We start from the raw sequence: 17142 nt of genomic DNA on the forward strand, positions 1-17142 counted from the left end.
TGCTGGGATTACAGACATGCGCCACCACGCCAGGCCCTCGTAAATCTTTTATTTTATTATTATTATTATTTTTTTTTTCCGGGTAGCGGGAACCGAACTCACGACCTTGCGCTTGCCAGGCAGGCGCTGTGCCGCTGAGCTAAATCCCCAGCCCCAGTGTCTTCTATCTTAAAGGAGAGTAAATTCAAGGCTAATTAACAATGTTTTGGTAACTTTTACATAGGCTCTAATTACGCAACATACCTATCTATGCAGAGCTGAGAAGGGATTTGACCCAAAGATTTACAGTAACAAAGGATACAAAATGAAGGCTAAAGACCTAAGATTCCGCCTGCTTCCCCGTCTCTATAGTGGTCTTTATGTCGTGATTTTGTCACTTCACTGTGGGCCTGCGTCCCAGAGCCACTAACCAAAACAAGGCGGGCACTCTGGGGACGCTGCCTGAGGGGAAGACCTCTAGCTGAAGCCTTTATAATCGAGACTCGGGATGGAACCATTTCATATATAAAATGGAAGTGCAAAAGCTGTGCATAGGGGCGGAGCGAAGATAAGACTGATGAGAATAACTGCAATGATCCAGTGCCGGCCATTCTCTCCAGAGATAAGGTGCAGGAAAGTCTACGTAGAGCAGTAATTTGCACTGCGCCTCAGCACACCTCCTCCCACCAGACCTGGAACTTTAGCGCCGCCTCCCGCCTGGTCCCTCCCTATTTCCTTCCGTCCGGACCCTCCTACCCAGGAGCCGCCATAGTTGAGAGCCCGGATGAAAGCCTACTAGGCATGCGCCTGAGCCGTGCGCTGCTGTCATTGGCCTCCCGGAAGGAGCTCACCGATGACGCTAACAAAAACAGGAAGTGAGTCCTACGGAAGTTGGCTTGGGCCAAAAAGAGTGGACTCAGTGTGTGGCCTCGCGGAGGCAATGAATGGATGCTGCGGTCGCGCCCACCAAGTGGGACGCGCAGACTCTAGCGAGGATCTGAGCGCCTGAGCCGCAGGCAGATCCCCTCCCGCAGCATGGAGGACGATGCGCCGGTGATCTACGGCCTGGAGTTCCAGGTGGGCTACGAGAGGGCGTCAGATGTACCCATCCTAGCCCCTGACGGCACGCGGTGTCCCAGAAGGACTTACGGCGCTCGTGATTTCCCCATGCAGGATCTCAGCGAGGACTGAGGCTTCCTAGGCGAATTGGGGCAGGGTGGGGCGCACAAGACCCTTGAGGCGGTCCTGGGCGCAGCAGGTGTGCAGGGAGTCCCTTTGTCCTCCCACTTGCCCTAGGCGGCGCACTTTGGGGGGAGGGGGTGTGGCTGTCCACCTCTTCCACTGAGAATTGGAGTTCTCGAAGGCAGTAACTGTGTCTGGTTTTTAAAAAAAAATTTAATGTTTATCACGCCTATAATCTCAGCACTTGGGAGGCTGAGGCAGGAGTATCGCCATGAGTTCGAGGCCAGCCTGGGCTACATAGTGAATTCAAAGCCAGCCTGAATGACAAAGCAAGGCTCTGTCTCAGACAAGCAAGCAGACAAAAAGTTTAACGTTGAAAAAGTTTTACGTTCACTGAAGGTTTGTGGAGATCCACTGAAGGTTCTTGTGTTCCCTTTCCTTAACTTACCCTGATGCCAACATCTTACATAACCACAGTGCATTCTCAAAGCTTGGAGATGAAGATGGGTGCAATACTACTTAAATACCGGGCTTATTCGGATTTCATTAGTTTGCCCACCACTGTACTATTTCTCTTTCATCCTACCTCTCTGATACCTGTTCATCATGACTACCATGTAGTAAGTGCTCAACGATTAAGGATAGAATGAATTCCCTGGCGTAGGCAATGGAATGTGAATGTCCTTGGCAGTTTGGGAGCGCAGGAAGAAAGCTAGTGTGGGTAGAACTGATAGGGAAGCAGAGGGAAGATGGGAAGGTAGATAGGTGGGGGTTGTGCAGGGCCAATAAGTACCCTGTACTGGTTTTCATCTGTTCGAGTAGCTTTTGAGAACCTGTTGAACTTATGATGCACTTATGATGCATAAGTTATGTTGAGCTTACGTTCATCAACTTATGATGAACAGAAAGAGAGAAATAGAAATGGAAATTGCTGCACAAAGTACTTGGTACAAAATTAAATGGGGCAGTACATGTTACAGATATAAAAGATCTTGGGGCTGGGGATTTAGCTCAGTGGCACAGTGCCTGCCTGGCAAGTGAAAGGTCGTGAGTTTGATTCCCGGGACCGGAAAAAAACAAACAAAAAAATGACTTTGCAGCAGCTTATGCTGAGAAAGTGTTAGTCATTGATAGCATCGATGCTGCTTGGACTCCTGAAGGTGAAATGCTGGTTCTACCACTCAATGACTGTGCATGCCCGGGCCTTAGTTTCCTTGCCAGTAAAATAGGAAAATCAGCATCTATGCTGTGGTTGTTGTGAACATTAAATGAGTTGATAATTTAATTCAAGGACCCCATGCAGTGCCTGCCACTGTTGTGAGTATAAATCATGCTATGAGGTTTCATAGGTGGCTAAGTCATGCCCACAGGTCAGATGTCCCAACCTGCAGTTACTGGGCACTAACTTATGTGTCCAGCACTGCTCAGCAGGAGACCAACATGAATTGTTTGGGTAGGAAAGTGCTAAGCAGGTGAGTGTTTGGAGTTAAGTGAAGTTCTTAGGAGCTAGACTAATTCATCCTAAGGAAGGTTTTTCTAACCACTGTGACTACTTATAAGTGGGGCAGACAGCACAGGAAGTCAGTGGCAGGTGTTTAGGACCGAGATCAACTGAGAGGGAGGGCACAAACATTTATTGAGGAACTGCTGTGCAGGTCTCTGTGTGTGCTCCGGACTGGCACTGACCCCTCCTGTGGTCCCGATGCGCTGGGGGAGGGAATGGTTAAGAGGACGGAAGCAGGAGGACTGGTGTCACAAATCTACACCAAGGAGTGAGACACAAACCTGGCTCCTCTGTGCTTTCTATGGGTATGTTTCAGATTTGTTTATAAAAATGCTTTCCTGCTTCCATTTTTTAAAAGTGTCTTTTCTTGTGTGAGATTGAACAAAATGGCTCCAGATTTATAGTGCCTTTCTCCAGCTGTGTCAGCTCACCTGTCTTTGAAATAGGTAATGTATTTAGGGCTTTTTTTTCCCTGCTTGTTTGGCCTTATTCCTTTCCAGTAAGTTGAATGCCTGCTCATTGTCATTGCCTTCCTGAATTGCCCTTCTTTCTCAGGATGGCCACTGGCTCGTTGACTTATTTTTGGTTTTCTTCTGTTGTTCAGCAATGGCATTTATCCTGCCTTCTTCCTAAAGTTGAGCTGGAGGGTGAATATTGAGAAATGTTAACTTGCCATTGTGGTCTGGCTAGCATATTTAATACTAAATCATGGATTAGCTTATCTTTTGATCTTTTACAGTCTTTGTCCCCTCTCTTTTTATGAGAATCTACATTTTTCTTTTCTTTCTTTTTTTTTTTTTTTTTTTTGAGACAGGGTCTTGCTATGTAGTTCAGGCTATCCTTGAACTCACTCTGTAGCCCAGGCTGGCCTAGAAATAACAGCAGTCTTCCTGCCTCAGCCTCCTGAGTGCTGGTATTATTGGCACGTGCCACCATGCCTGGCTCCTTTTTGGTTTTTGACACAGGTTCTCCCTTTGTAACTCAGGCTGACCTTAGACTCACAGTAATTCTGTCTTGGCCTCTTGAGTGCTGGGATTACAGGAATGCACCATCACACCTGACTGAGAGTCTACATTTCTTTAGGGCAGCAATTAGGCGTCATGTCTCCTGGACAACTCCACAGCACCTTCTATGGTACTACAGCATGTGTGACATAGACATAGTCAGCTTTTTGTTAATGAATTGAAGCACAGAAAAGTCTTTTAATGTAAAATAATCATTCCCTTCAGAGGGATTTTCTCCCTGGCGCTATTTCTGTTGACTTTTGTACTTTTATCATCTGGAGTGAGGGCATGCATATTCCTGCATTTGAAGTTCTTTGTCTTCTTGCCTAAGGGGGTGGCAGGCTGTCCACAGCCTTCTCTCCTCCAACTTGGGGTCCGGCTTTTGGAGCAGTTGGGGCCTTGTCTGTCAGGACAGCTTCCCCGCTTCCTTACTGGAGTCACTTCTTCCTAAGACGAATGTTTAAATCAGAATGTTGCCAATATCACACTCAGGTGTTTGTGTATGTATGCACATTTTTGGTAAAAGGCAGGTAGGTTCACATAGACCTTGTCAGTTTCATAGTTCTGAAGCTGCAAATGCTGTCCATGTATGTCTGCAGGAGAGGCTGTAGGAGTACTGGCCATGGGGCCTCAAGATGCCTTGAAAGGCTGAACGAACATCTCCCAAAGCTTAGCAACTCAGTGCATATTTAGTGGCTTAAAATAATGTGATTTCACAGTTCTGTGGGTCAGGAGCCCAACTTGAGCAGGTTAAATGAAGGTAATTTAGAAAGCCACTGCTCCTGTGCTAGGAATCCTCCCTGGGCTGAAATCAGGGCCTCAGGAAGTCTTTACAGCTGGGGAAAGCCCCAGGGAGAATCTGTGTCCTGGCACTGCCTGCCTTTGCAGCTTCCATCAGCTGTCCTTGTTCTGGGGCTCACAGTTCCTTTAATCCGTCTTCAGAACCAGCTATGGCTCTCTGAGTCTTTCTCACGCTATCACCACTGATTCTCTGTTTTGTCATTTCTCTCCCTCTGACTGCAGGCAGGAACTGTTTTCTGATTTCAAGGACCCATGTGATTAAGCAATCCGGGGTAATCACTCCATCTCAAGTACTTACCTTGATTATCCTGCATAGTTCTCTTACCATGTATGTTAACTTATAGGATACAGAGATGAGGACATAGACCTGTTAGTGGGTCATTATTGTGCCTATCACAGGCCACATGGGGACCTGACATGGGTTCAGTTAGTGGTTGTACTAACAGGCAGCTGAGTTTGAATTTATAAGTTCAAAGTACTAATTCAAGTTCTAATATCCAGTTGTGTCATTTTTCTTTCTTGAAGCCTCAGATTTATCACCTGAAATTCTTATTTTCTTTTAATGATTGAATGTGTTAAGTGTAGTTATTGTAATTTATGCTGTTGAATATTACCAGCATTTCATGTTCAGGAAATCCAGCAAGTTCTGAGATTATTAGTGGGTGACACACCTCAAATAGGTCTTGCTCCAAGGGTTACCCCAGCCAAATAGAGCTACTTTGCCCAAGGTTACACTGTCTCTCCACGGACACTTTGTATCAAGTGACTGACGGATGAGGCTGGGTGGTAGGTGGCCTACAGACCTAACCATTTTGCCCAATTTTGACGGCCCATCCAACCCCAGAGCTCTCCACTGAAGTGACCCAAGCTTCCACTGAAGTTGTGATATAGTCTGACTTCTCTTTCTGCCTAGTCTTACTTCTTCGCCCTCACATGGATGATACCTAGAAGCACTGTCCATAGACTCCTGAACTGTATCTTAGAGTTTGAGATGTATGTTCCAGGGAGTGCAGTCATTTGACTCTTCTGAGTGCCTCTTTCTGTTGTTTCTTTTGGTTTTTGTCCATATGTTTTTGTCTTATTGTATGACTGGTTATCTTTGGTAGAATGTTAGATTGCATTTGAAAACTTTGGGAACTCTGACTGTTACCTTCCTTCAGTGGACTTAGTGCTTCTGTCAGGAGGATTCCTAGCACAGGAGCAGTGGCTTGCTAAATGACCTTCATTTAACCTGCTCAAAAGGTAAAGATGATTTAGAGCATTAGTCTGTGTTGGTTGTTCTGTTTCTAGTTTCCTTTTACTTCTAGGCTGTGGCCCTACAAATTGAGTGCTTTCTCTACACTTTGTTGTTTGTGTCCTAAGCCTCATGAGTCTGTCAGAATCCTCCTTCGCATCAACCTTTTATCAGCCTTTCCCAATTGACAGATGCCCGATTGACCGGTGAAAGATAGTCAGGTCTTGGTCTTCCTTTCAGCTTCCTTCCACTCCGGGTTGTCTGAAGCCTTGAGAAAGATTCACAGTATCCCATTTCATTTTTGTAGCTGTTTACTTCAGGAACTTTTTTTTTTTAACTACCTATGCCACTGTTGCTGCGAACTATTTCCTGCCATACGGTTTTGTCTAAGTATAATTTGTCTAATCAATCATTTACTATTGAAATAATGTTTTTATTTAAAAATACAGCTATTGTGGTGTGAATATTTTTGTTGCATAACTTGTGTGCTCGTCTGCAGTTATTGTCTATGCAGCTTTGAAGTGAAATTGTGTTAGAAGCGTCCAGTCGCCCCAGACACTGATTTACCCTTCATCAGCAGTAGCTGAGATACACTGCCCTCTCAGGCTCTGTGAAGCTGACTATAAATGTGTGTGCATTTTCCTTCTCTCCTGCAGGCACGGGCTCTAACACCTCAGACTGCAGAAACAGATGCCATCCGGTTTTTGGTTGGGACGCAGTCTCTTAAATATGATAATCAGGTAACTATTTTTGACAAACGTATACATGTTAATTACTAAGCTTATTCTTAGTTTTGCAACCATTTTGCTCTTGATTTTTCAGGCAACATTTGAGGAAAAAATTAATTTTGTAGAAACAAACTACCACTTTCCATAGATTTAAATATATTTTTTTAAAGCTATTATCCAGCTTTGTATAATGATTGAGTGCAGTAATTTAAATCCACTTGGTTTAGCTGTACATTTGAATTTTGTTGTGTTGTTGTGGTCACTAAGTGTCACTGTGTCAGTGACCAAGACTCAGTGGGAACGAGAGGTAGTGGGTGACACTGTAGTTGCTCCTGACACTCCATCCAGCCGAGCCTGGACTAAGTCATTGTCCTTGCTTCACATGGAGTTCTGGCTACCTCTGCCAGTTGACCAGGAGGTGACCCACTTGCCACTCTGGCCAATGTAGTGAACACTCACAAAATCTGGATTCAGTTCCAGGCTTGGCACTAGCTGTATGACCTCGAGTAAATGGATTAGCATTGCTGGACTTCATTTTCATCATCATGAAAATGAAAGTAAAAACATGCTTTATGTACCTCCTAAAGAGACTGTGGGTACTATAAGGATGTATAGGTAGTGCACACATGTACAGGTGATGCACACTTGTAATACTAGCACTTGGGAGGCTGGGGCAGGAAGATTGTGAGTTTAACCCCAGCATGGAAAATTTAGCAAGACCCTGTCTCAAAACAAAGATATTAAAAAGGGCTGACGGCTGGGCATGGTGGTGCACATCTGTGATCACAGCACTTGGGAGGCTGAGGCAGGAGGAGTTCAAGACCAGCCTGGGCTACATAAGCGAGTTCAAGGCTGAGGCAGGAGGAGTTCAAGACCAGCCTGGGCTACATAAGCGAGTTCAAGGCTGGCCTGCACTACATAGCAAGACCCTGTCTCAAAAAAATAAAAAAATAAAAATAAAAGGGTTGGAAATATAGTTCAGTGTGAAGGCCCTAGCTCCAGTCCATGGCTAACCTTGCAGCTACCTTTTTCTATCACAATTAAAGGGCAGATCTGATCAATTTCTTTTTCTGCTCTTAGCTGTGGTTTGAATGTGAACCCAAATGACTGGTAGGAAGGTGTATTTCTGATGTGTTGGTTGTGCCTTTCTGCTTCTGGCGAAGGTGTATACCTTTTGTGAGACTGATGTATTCATTCATTCATTCACGAAGTGCCGATTTTGTCTATTAATAGAACTCTTTAGTTGCTGTTTTTTTCTGTGCCAGGTGCACAAAAATCTACAGATATTTGGGCCCTGAGTTGTGTGTTCAGTGAAATGGTGAAATCCATGTGCAGATGATGAGAACAAGGCTTGTGTACCTTGCAGGAACCAGGCTGCCTGGGGCTCAGCCAGAGATCAGGGGCAGGGATTTAGATCAGAGGTCTTGTATTTGCTTCTGCAGTACACTTTTCCCCCAGGATTTTGTTGTATATTGGTGACTGCCTATTTGTTATGTGGATAATACTTGAGCCTTATTCCTCCTTCTAAGGGTATTGGGGTGTGCCAGGTGGCCCGCAGGAATGGGGTTCGTTCTCTCACAGCTCTGACGTTTAGATCCTGATCCCAGTTCAGATAGAAATCTTTTTTTTTTTTGGTTTTTCTCCGGCACCAGGAACCGAACTCACGACCTTGCGCTTGCCAGGCAGGCGCTTTTGCCGCTGAGCTAAATCCCCAGCCCCAGATAGAAATCTTGAGTAGGCAAAGTGCAGCTTGCTTAGTGTTAGCAGATTCTTAGGCCTTGAGTTCCAAGCTCTCAGCCCTAATGTTAGCAGCTGTCCTGGCAGCAGGAGCCACCAGTTCCTGGGAACTCCCTTGAGCGTTTGCAGCAGCTAGCACCGGCAGCTCCTGGCACTTTTCTGTTCATCTCCATTGCTCCATGCTGACCTCCTGTAGTGTTACCAGCTCTCAGTGCATGCAGCTCAGCCTGCTCTAAGAGGCTTCCCTGGGACTTGACTGCAGCTGGAAGGGAGCAGTGCATGGGAGGGGGGTTTACCTGGCCTGACCTGGTGAGCATGAGGAGTGCTGCTTGCGTAGAGAGGAGAGGTCTGTGCACATTCATTGTCTCCTGCCTGCTACCTACGTGCTTTTTGCTCTGTCCTGCTGCCCTGTGCAGGTGAACAGGGCCGGCCTGCCCTGGCTGTCGTGGGGGAGGGGATCCTTGTGGACCAGAATGGGGACATCTGAGGTGGCTACAGAGGGTATAGTCATCCAGAAAGGCGGCAGGGCATCCGAACTCATCTGGACCACTGGGCATTTCCCTTTCTTTCCTGGGGTACCTTTTCTTCTTAGGTTTTCAGCCTTAGCTCCCTGGGTCCATGGTTGTGTTTTGATTAATGATTGCTTTGCTCCTGTGTCCCTGATGCCTGAAGGTCCTGTCCTTAGTCACAATTTGAGTCTCTTGGGTGCTTTGTAAAAATACAGATTCCTGGACCCACTCCTGACTGAGTCTGTTTTTCCCTCTTTTCTTCTGTCCCAGCCTCTCCCTCCTCTTCCTCGTCCTTCTTGCTGTCCTGTCCGCCCTCTCTGTTTGTCCTTTAAGAAGAAAGGGATGTTGTGGCCCTGGGTCACTGAAGCACTGCAGGGAAGCCCGGCTCCTTGTGTGGCCAATCCACGGGCCTCATCAGTCTCTTTCTGCATCTTTCTCTCTTCAAGGTGGGCTCTGTCCGCCAGGCCTTCTGGGTTTGGGGTGACCTGGTGGTCTACCATACCCGGGGGCTCTTCCACAGGTTCTTTTCTCTCTTGAGCTGGTCTAAGATGTGAGGACCAACGTGCCCTCTGGTGCTACCCACCCCTTCAAGCCCTTCCTTTCAGAGAAACTGGCTTAACACACAGGTCTGCTGGCCTTCCACCATCGTTTATCTAGGCCGTGGTTTTAGGCCTGAGGTCCCCCTCTCCTTCTAGATGCACCCCTGTCACAGCATTTCATGGCGATATGGGCTGGTAGGGGAGGTTGTCTGTGAATCTGCTGTAAATAGGAAATGTGGAATGACCTGGAGACCTGCTGGGCTTGGAAATGACGTTCGTGTAGTGTATTAAGCTAGCAAAGGTGTGGTCCTGTGATCTGGCCTCTCATGTGCTTCATGGTTGAAAGGAGTCTGAAGGAGGACTTTGGGCCAAGCGGCAGAGCTGTCCTGGAAATCACGGCTTAATCCTTCACAGGAGAGAGCAGAGCTCTGTGTGGAGGAGGAGAGCGAGGCCCACTGGCTACGGGGAGGCAGGGCCAGGGCCCCTGGTGTGGGAGGGGTAGCCCTCTGAGTGTCAGGACACAGTGGGGACAGAGCCAGCGGGTGTATCCAGGCTCCCCTAGGCAGCTCTCCGCAGCAGAGGGGGCGTGGCGGAATGGCACTTTTAAGTGCATTCTGGTTTTTCCCCTAGTGCTAATGGATTTCTGATAAGCAGGAAATGTGTCGAACACTGAAGGAAAAACTTCCCCAATGACATGAAAATTATTTATGATTTTATATGTTACCTTTTAGTCGATGGTTGCAAGCGACCATTTGATATAATTGACTGCCTTTTTATCCCTGCTTTTAAAAAGGAATACTCTCATAACACTTTCGATGCATAGAATCATAATTTTTAAAGCCACATAATCTTCTAAAATATATGTTTTGGGATTATTCCACATTTGAAGAAATCAAATTACTCTTTCAATTCTGACACTTACATAGTTCTATTTACATATTATAATGAACCTCTTAAAGATGTTGTATGTATGGAACATGTACCAGTGGTACTGTGTAGCTTTCCTGGTATCGGTGGTCACCACTTAAATACAGTTGGCTACGTAAGTACTAATTGGTCTTGTGAAGTTCTCATTTTTCAGTATTTAAGTCATTGGTCATAATAAAGAATGATTTCCCTTAGCTGTTTGGTACTCATATCCATGCCAATGGATCTCTGTCTCCAGGTGTAGCAGCGTACCAGAGTATACAGCTGGCTGCAGGCTCACACACTCACACACACACATGCACACACCCATGCTGCAACCCTCCCCCTAATCCCAACACCCTTGGCCCTGCCAGGAGTGACCACTGTGCCCCAGGTGTCTGTCGCCTGTGAACAAATCAGCAATCCCTTAACAGTCATTTAATAGTTAATTCTTCCTGGATTTTTAAACATGCAGCAATGGCCGCCACATAGGCAAAGTGTTTACAGGTCAGTTTCCTCTGTGCTGGGGCACAGGATACACTCAGCGCTCAGCATTGCTCCAGGGCTTGGGTGTGTCACGTGCGACCCAGAAGCTGCTCATTAGGAAAATTTGCAAACCCACTGCTCACGGTGGTCAGGGCTCCTTGGGCAGAGACCCTGAGGCTGATTTTAAAGGTAACAGCAGTGATGCTAGTGTTCCCCAAAGAGAACGGGCCAGTATCCTCACTCAGGCTTCAGTTTAAGTGAGGCCAGGTGCTGCCACATCTGGCTTCCTGGTGATTCCAGGTGGCTGAGAGACCTCTTCACTGCAGGTGAGAAGTTAGTTGCAAGGGCTCCTGAGGCTGAGGCGGGTTTGAATTCTACACTGGCGGTGCAGAGCGCCCCCTATAGAGGATAGGATGCTTTCTTTTTCTTATCTTTTTGAGATAGGGTCTCACTATGCATTTCAGGCTGGCATTGAACTCTGTAGCCCAGGCTGTCCTTGAACTTGCAGTGATCCTCCTGCCTCAGCCTCCCACGTGCTAGGATTACAGGCGTGTGTCACCAAGCCTGGCAGGACAGGGTGTTTTGCGTGAAAGGGCTGCATGCCAGGGAGCAGTGTAACCTGCACAGGAGGCTGTTGGGTATGCGGGAAATGTTTTAAGAATAGCACTTAACATTTGTTTCAATTACAAAAGCAATGTGTATTATTTACAAAAAGATGTGAAAATGCAAATAAAGCACAATCACTTTCTCCCACGGGTTGGCCGGATCACCTCTACTTACCAGTAAGTGCAGTCCATGGCGTCCTGTGCTCCATGGCGCTGCTGCATCTCTCTGTGGAGGCCTCTGGGGTTCCAGCAGTCCCCATGTGTCCGCAGCTGTGAACTGCTCACTCCTCCCCTGCAGTGACTCCTGGCTCAGGGAGAAGGTGCCAACCGCCACCTCCTTCTTCATTGAAGTTTCTCTCTTTGGTCTCCCCAAGGGCCTCAATTTTGCCTTCAGATCCTTCCTGCATCCAGGACACCCACTTCCTTCCCTCTCTTCTTCATTTTGCTATATTCTAGTATCTGGACACCAGATCTCAGAGAGGCCCTTTCTCTGCTGCTCACTGCTCTACCATCTTCCCGGAAGTCAGAATTTATTTATTTATTTATTTTAAGAATAGGAAGAATGTATTGACAGAAAGAAAGTTTCTGCTGGGTGTGGTGGTACACCCAGCAGAATCCGGGTGCTGTAATCCTAGCACTCAGGAGGCTGACACAGGAGGATCATTGAGAGTTTAAGACCAGTCTGGGCTACAAAGTGAGCTCAAGGCCAGCTTGAACTGCATAGCAAGACCCTGTCTCAAAAAGACCAAAAAAAAAGAAAGGAAGCTTCTGTCTGAGAGGAACAGAAGGGGGCCTGGAAAGTGGGTTGCCTAAATTTATTTTTTTTAAACAATGCTGCGTTCTCATTTGTGTGAGTATTGATAAGAGAGTGGGTGTGAAAATCAGCTCAGTTCCTCTAAAAATTACCCAGAAAAGCTTGGAAATAGCGTATTGAACTTTTCCACTTAATGATCTTTACTTAACACCGTTGTAATTAATATTATAAGATCAGAAGTGCTGGCTGCCTTGTTTTAAAACAGAAGTGAAAAAATGTGTGAAAATACAATCCTTTCACACCTTAATCACTTCTCACATGACTTGAGTTCTGTCTGCCACAGAGCAGCCAAGCATGGTCCATCCCAGACCTTATGGTCACTCTCAGACCCTGCTAGGCAGCTGGTCCCTACCCCTCCTGTCTTCCCCACTGCCACACACTTTTACTATGTTGCAGATTTGTACAGAGTGCCTTGGACTGACAGCACAGAGCATCTCAGAGACACTGGGGGACAGAGCTCATAGTGTTTCAGTTTTTGTAAGATTGGGGAGGGCCAGAGGTAGCAGTACATAGCTCACAAGTGTACAGGGAGTTAACTCCTTTGACTTTGTGGAGGAGTGCAGTAAGAATTCAATTGCAGCAGGATATACTGTTGGTATAAGAATAGGCATTAATCCAGGCTGTATCTGTCATGAAATATGTCTTTATTTTCATGATCATGATGTTTGAGATCCTGATGCATTCTTTTCTTGCATTTGTAGATCCACATCATAGATTTTGATGATGAAAACAACATTATAAATAAAAATGTCCTCCTCCACCAGGCAGGTGAAATCTGGCACATTAGTGCCAGCCCTGCAGACAAAGGGGTGCTGGCAACCTGCTACAATAAAAGTAAGTGTGGCCTTTTGTTGGGTATTTGGGTAGCTAAGGTGTCACATGAGATTGGTTTTATACCTCGGATGCATCGCTGTGGGATTTGCACGCCTTGACCCCCCAGCTCAGGGGCTGTACACACAGGGACTGTGGTTCCTGGTGTCCCCTCGTACACTTGCTGCGCCACACTGTGGCCCTCCTGCCGCCTTGGTCTGAGCAGCGTCCCCACCATGCCCCCTCGGAAGTAGGGGGCAGTTTTCTTTGCTTAGAGAGGACCATGAGTTTCCAAGTGAGAATAGAAGTGGTCCTGTCTAGAAAAGCGGTGCTCAGACTTTTGGATAATTCTTTGTTGTGCTGAATACAGGTCGGCTCACTCCCTCCTCCTCCAGAATACTGTAGGCTGCTGTATCCAGCATCCTTGTCACGGTGTGGCTCTTCACCTTCGCTGTGTGCAGCTGGTCAGAAGCACGTCATAGGTCTTGCTGGCACTCAGGACGGGTCCCCGGAGGGCGAGTCCTGTCCCTGTGTGCAGAGCTGGTCCACGTCCCCAGAGCCCATGGTGTGTGCCTGCTTAGTGTCCTCAAGAGTCCAGGCTGCACCATTGGAGCAGGGAGCGGGTAAAGAGTGGGCTTTGGTGTCCCCAGTTCTTGGCACCATTCCTCTCTGCCCCCCAGGCTGATAGCAGATGTTCAAAAGCGGGATGGAAAGAAATGAGCCACGGTCCCTGGTGGTTCCAGGCATCTGGTGAGCACACTGTCTCTGGAGGTCCTGGGTGGGTCTCAGACCCATCCACGCATTTTCCCTCCTCCCTTGTGGAGAGGACCACGTGTTCCTGGCCCAGTCACCTACCAGAGGAGTGCAGAGGTGCGAGACGCTCTGCCATGTTGTCTGTTCTCTGTCCATGCTGGCCAGGCCAGCAGTGTCTGCAGATAGATTTCTCCAGAGCCTCGTAGTCTGCGGTGGATGTCATGGGCACTCACTCCATTGACAGGAGACCAGCCACAGGGCTCTGTGTGGCCAGGGTGAATGACACAGGCAAAGGGGCAGAGGGCCCCCTTCGAGGGTGTGGGTGAGGGACCTCGCAGGACACCCAGGTGCCCTTTTCACCCCTTCCCCGCACGTCCTTGCACAGCTGTGTGGTCAGCCTCGCCCTCCCTGGTGGCTCTTGTGACTGTCACCTCTTCAGTGCAACATCTTCTGCCTCTCAGAGGCTGGGTTCCCAGAGCCGTCACGTTGCTGCTCCTTTTCCTTAGCAGCCCATCCCTCCCCTCTGCTTCCTCCCCCACCGCTTCCCCTGAAGGTCCCCCTGTACCTTTGGCCACCACCGGGCACTTCTTTCTGGGCCTCAAGCTGCATCCCCACACTTGCGTCTACAGTCTGTTCAAGACACTCTGCTTTCTCTATTCGCCTGCTTTTTCTTTTTTACACTAACATCATCAGAAATCTTCTGTCCTCCCGAACCTGGGAGTTTGGTACACCGGCATCCACTTCTGCAGCTTTGTGTGCCACATAAGAAGTTGGCACAAGCACGAAGCCTTTGCTCAGCCTATTGCTCTGCTTCTGGTCTCCAGGGTGACACATCAGTGACTCTGATCCGGGTCCTCTCTGGGTCTCAAGGCCACCACACAGGTGTCCAGCAGGCTGCGTTCCCAACCAGATTCAGGGTCTCATTGCTGGCGTACTAGTTGGCAAACTCGGTTTCTGAGGTGGGGGCCCAATTGCTTCTTTTCTTGTGTGCTGCCTGTGGGGGACCCCTCCCAGCACGCTGAATTGTGAGTGGGTATTGGCTTGAGCTGCAAAGTTGGTGATAGAAAACCATTGTGACCACTGCCTCACTACTCCCCTTGTCCAGGCTGCAATAGGTTCTCCCATCCTCTTAGCCTGAGTCCTTGAATCTCAAGTCAGGGCTTCCAGAGACTGACTCTCCCTCCAGGTCTTTAGAGGAAATGTGGCTGGTTAGGTCACTGTTTTCCTCCCTCGTCAGCCTCTCCAGGAAGAAAGGCAGGGTTGTTCTGCGGCACTGTGTATCAGTGCAGTAATCGTCTTAGTTCCTGCCGCAGGGCAGAGCTGAAGGGTCTCAGCGCTCAGGCGTGGCTGTTTTCCAGTGTGGCGTGCAGAGCTCTTTCTCCTTCGGGCTCCAGCCAGTACACAGCTGCCAGACTTGGGCTTCACCTCTTCTCTGTGAAGCCATCCGTGACGTCCTGCCTGGTCTACTTGGATGATCGGTAGTGACAGACACTGTCTTGGGGTCAGGCGCCAACTCTCTGTTCGGATGCCTCTGGACAGGCTCGGGGTTGAGGATCCAAGCTTGCAGTGTACACCTGAGCACAGAGAAATGTTTGAGAGCCCGAAGGAGCATTGCGAATGGACACTTGTGCTGTTTTTTATGTTCAGCTTGGTTGTGGATCACAAGGCTTCCGCTCTGCAATGTGATACTAACAAATTCAGTCCAAAACTACCATCGACTGGAATAAAATGATTTGCTTAAGTTTTCACCTCATTCTAGAGATCTTTTTGTGAGGAGCAGCGCTGTATTTTACCCTCTCTTTTCCAGTAGTTTTTCTCTTTTCTTTTTCAGTTTTTATTTTCTTACCCGTCTATGTTTGCAGGACATAATGACCACATTCTTTGTGGGGCGTTGCATGGACAGCACACAGCTTATTTCCTTTTCCATCCCTTTCACCTCCCATCCTTTTCCCTTCCCTCCATCTCTTGGTCTCTTTGCTTTGCACAGAAGATCTCTCTGCTTCCTATTGTCCATCTTCCATTTTGCTCTTCGTTTATACTTTGGGCTTCTCATACAGTGGAAACCAGATGATATTTAAGTTCCTTGTCTGATTTATTGCACTTAACGTTATGGTCTCAAGGTGCATCCATTTTCCTATAGCTGACTGAAGTTTATCCCTCCTTATGGCAGAGTAACACCCCATTGTGTGTAAATATACTTTCTTTATCTATTCATCTTTTGATGGATGTATGGGCTGCTTCCAAGGTTTAGCTATTATGTATTGGGTCAGTAGGACTTATTAGCTTGTGCTTGGGAGGAAGCCATCATTTGCTGTCCTTGGTGCCCATGTGTGTCTTCATCCCTTCCATTTGCAGCTCTGCCTCCTTTCTGCCTCAGTTCTGCGTGATGTTTTGGGTGATGGTGGAAGCTTGGACTCAGAAGTATGAAGTCCTGGAACACCTGTCCCTGGGCATGTGGCTGGTGGGGTGGACAGTGCATGGGAAGCAGGCCCGGCGGGTGCAGAGAGTGGTTGGTGCACCCTGCTCCTCGAAGAGAGCTGGCCTCCCTCCCTGCCGAGTGCTGCATCCCCCTCACAGGGCACTGAGATTCTTTCTCTGGGCTCTTACTTATGGGGAGGAGAAGGGGACCACATGAAGGGCTCTGAGAAGTGTGTCTCAAAGCGAAGTCCTTTGTAGAGCTCTGCTCTTCTGCAAAATCTGTGTGGATGTGACTGTAAGCCAGGGCTTTGAGTTATATCATAATTTCAACTCACAGAATCTCTGCAGCTTGGTGGAAGTATGTAGAACGACAATGCTGTTGCACACTCACACTCACACACACTGGAGTCAGTATCACAATGCCCATGGAAATTGGATTTACTTGCAACTCGTGTTTCCCTGCAAATGTGCAAGGCTGTCTTCTTACCCACACCATCCTACTAGAGAGGGAGGGAAATGAAGCAGTAGTCCAGCTGGGTGTGGTGGCACACGCCTGTAATCCCAACACTTGGAGGCTGAGGAGGAGGGTCACCTTGAGTTCAAGGCCAGCCTAGGCTACATAATTAAGTTCCCTTCTCAAAGAACAAAACAAAACAAAGCAGTGGTAGTCCATCTGTGCCTTGTGCAGCCGAAGAATCTCCTGTTCACAGAACTTTCCTTGCTGTATGTCTTAGAAATGATGGGGAAGGGCTGAGGATTTAGCTCAGTGGCTCAGTGCCTGCCTGGCAAGTGTGAGATCCTGAGTTTGATTCCTGGTACCTCCCCTGCCCCCAAAAAAAGAAATGATGGGGAATTAGCCGTAGGAAAAGTAGCCTGGAGGTTCAGGCTCTCCGAACAAATGGTAGCACATTTGTCTGCCTGCAAGTGGCAGAGAGAGGTGGTCCCAGGCTATTGAAAGGGATTTATGACCATGCTGGATCCTCGTGGAACCATTGCGGGTGAGGACTGTGAAGTTCTCTGGATTGGGGTGCTCAGGGGAGTTTTATGCACGATAAACTCTGGGGAGTTTTTCTGTGGGGTTGATGAAGGGTTAAAAAAAAAAAACCTAGGGGCTGGGGATTTAGCTCAGCGGC

The 17142-nt window shown here is 47.8% G+C and overlaps 1 protein-coding gene across 1 annotated transcript in view; it reads left to right on the forward strand.

Moving 5' to 3' along the window:
- Window positions 1-843: 843 nt before the first annotated feature.
- Window positions 844-17142, forward strand: part of Tssc1 (tumor suppressing subtransferable candidate 1) — a 94282-nt gene continuing 77983 nt past the window's right edge. Inside the window, exons 1-3 of the mRNA XM_005404376.2 lie at window positions 844-1056; window positions 6361-6444; window positions 12730-12862. Of these exons, the coding sequence (XP_005404433.1) occupies window positions 1015-1056; window positions 6361-6444; window positions 12730-12862 (259 nt within the window). The 5' untranslated portion in view covers window positions 844-1014. The remainder of the gene's footprint in view (window positions 1057-6360; window positions 6445-12729; window positions 12863-17142) is intronic.

Source organism: Chinchilla lanigera, unplaced genomic scaffold (assembly GCF_000276665.1).
Source record: "Chinchilla lanigera isolate Chin_1 unplaced genomic scaffold, ChiLan1.0 scaffold00086, whole genome shotgun sequence".
Lineage (NCBI taxonomy): Eukaryota > Metazoa > Chordata > Mammalia > Rodentia > Chinchillidae > Chinchilla > Chinchilla lanigera.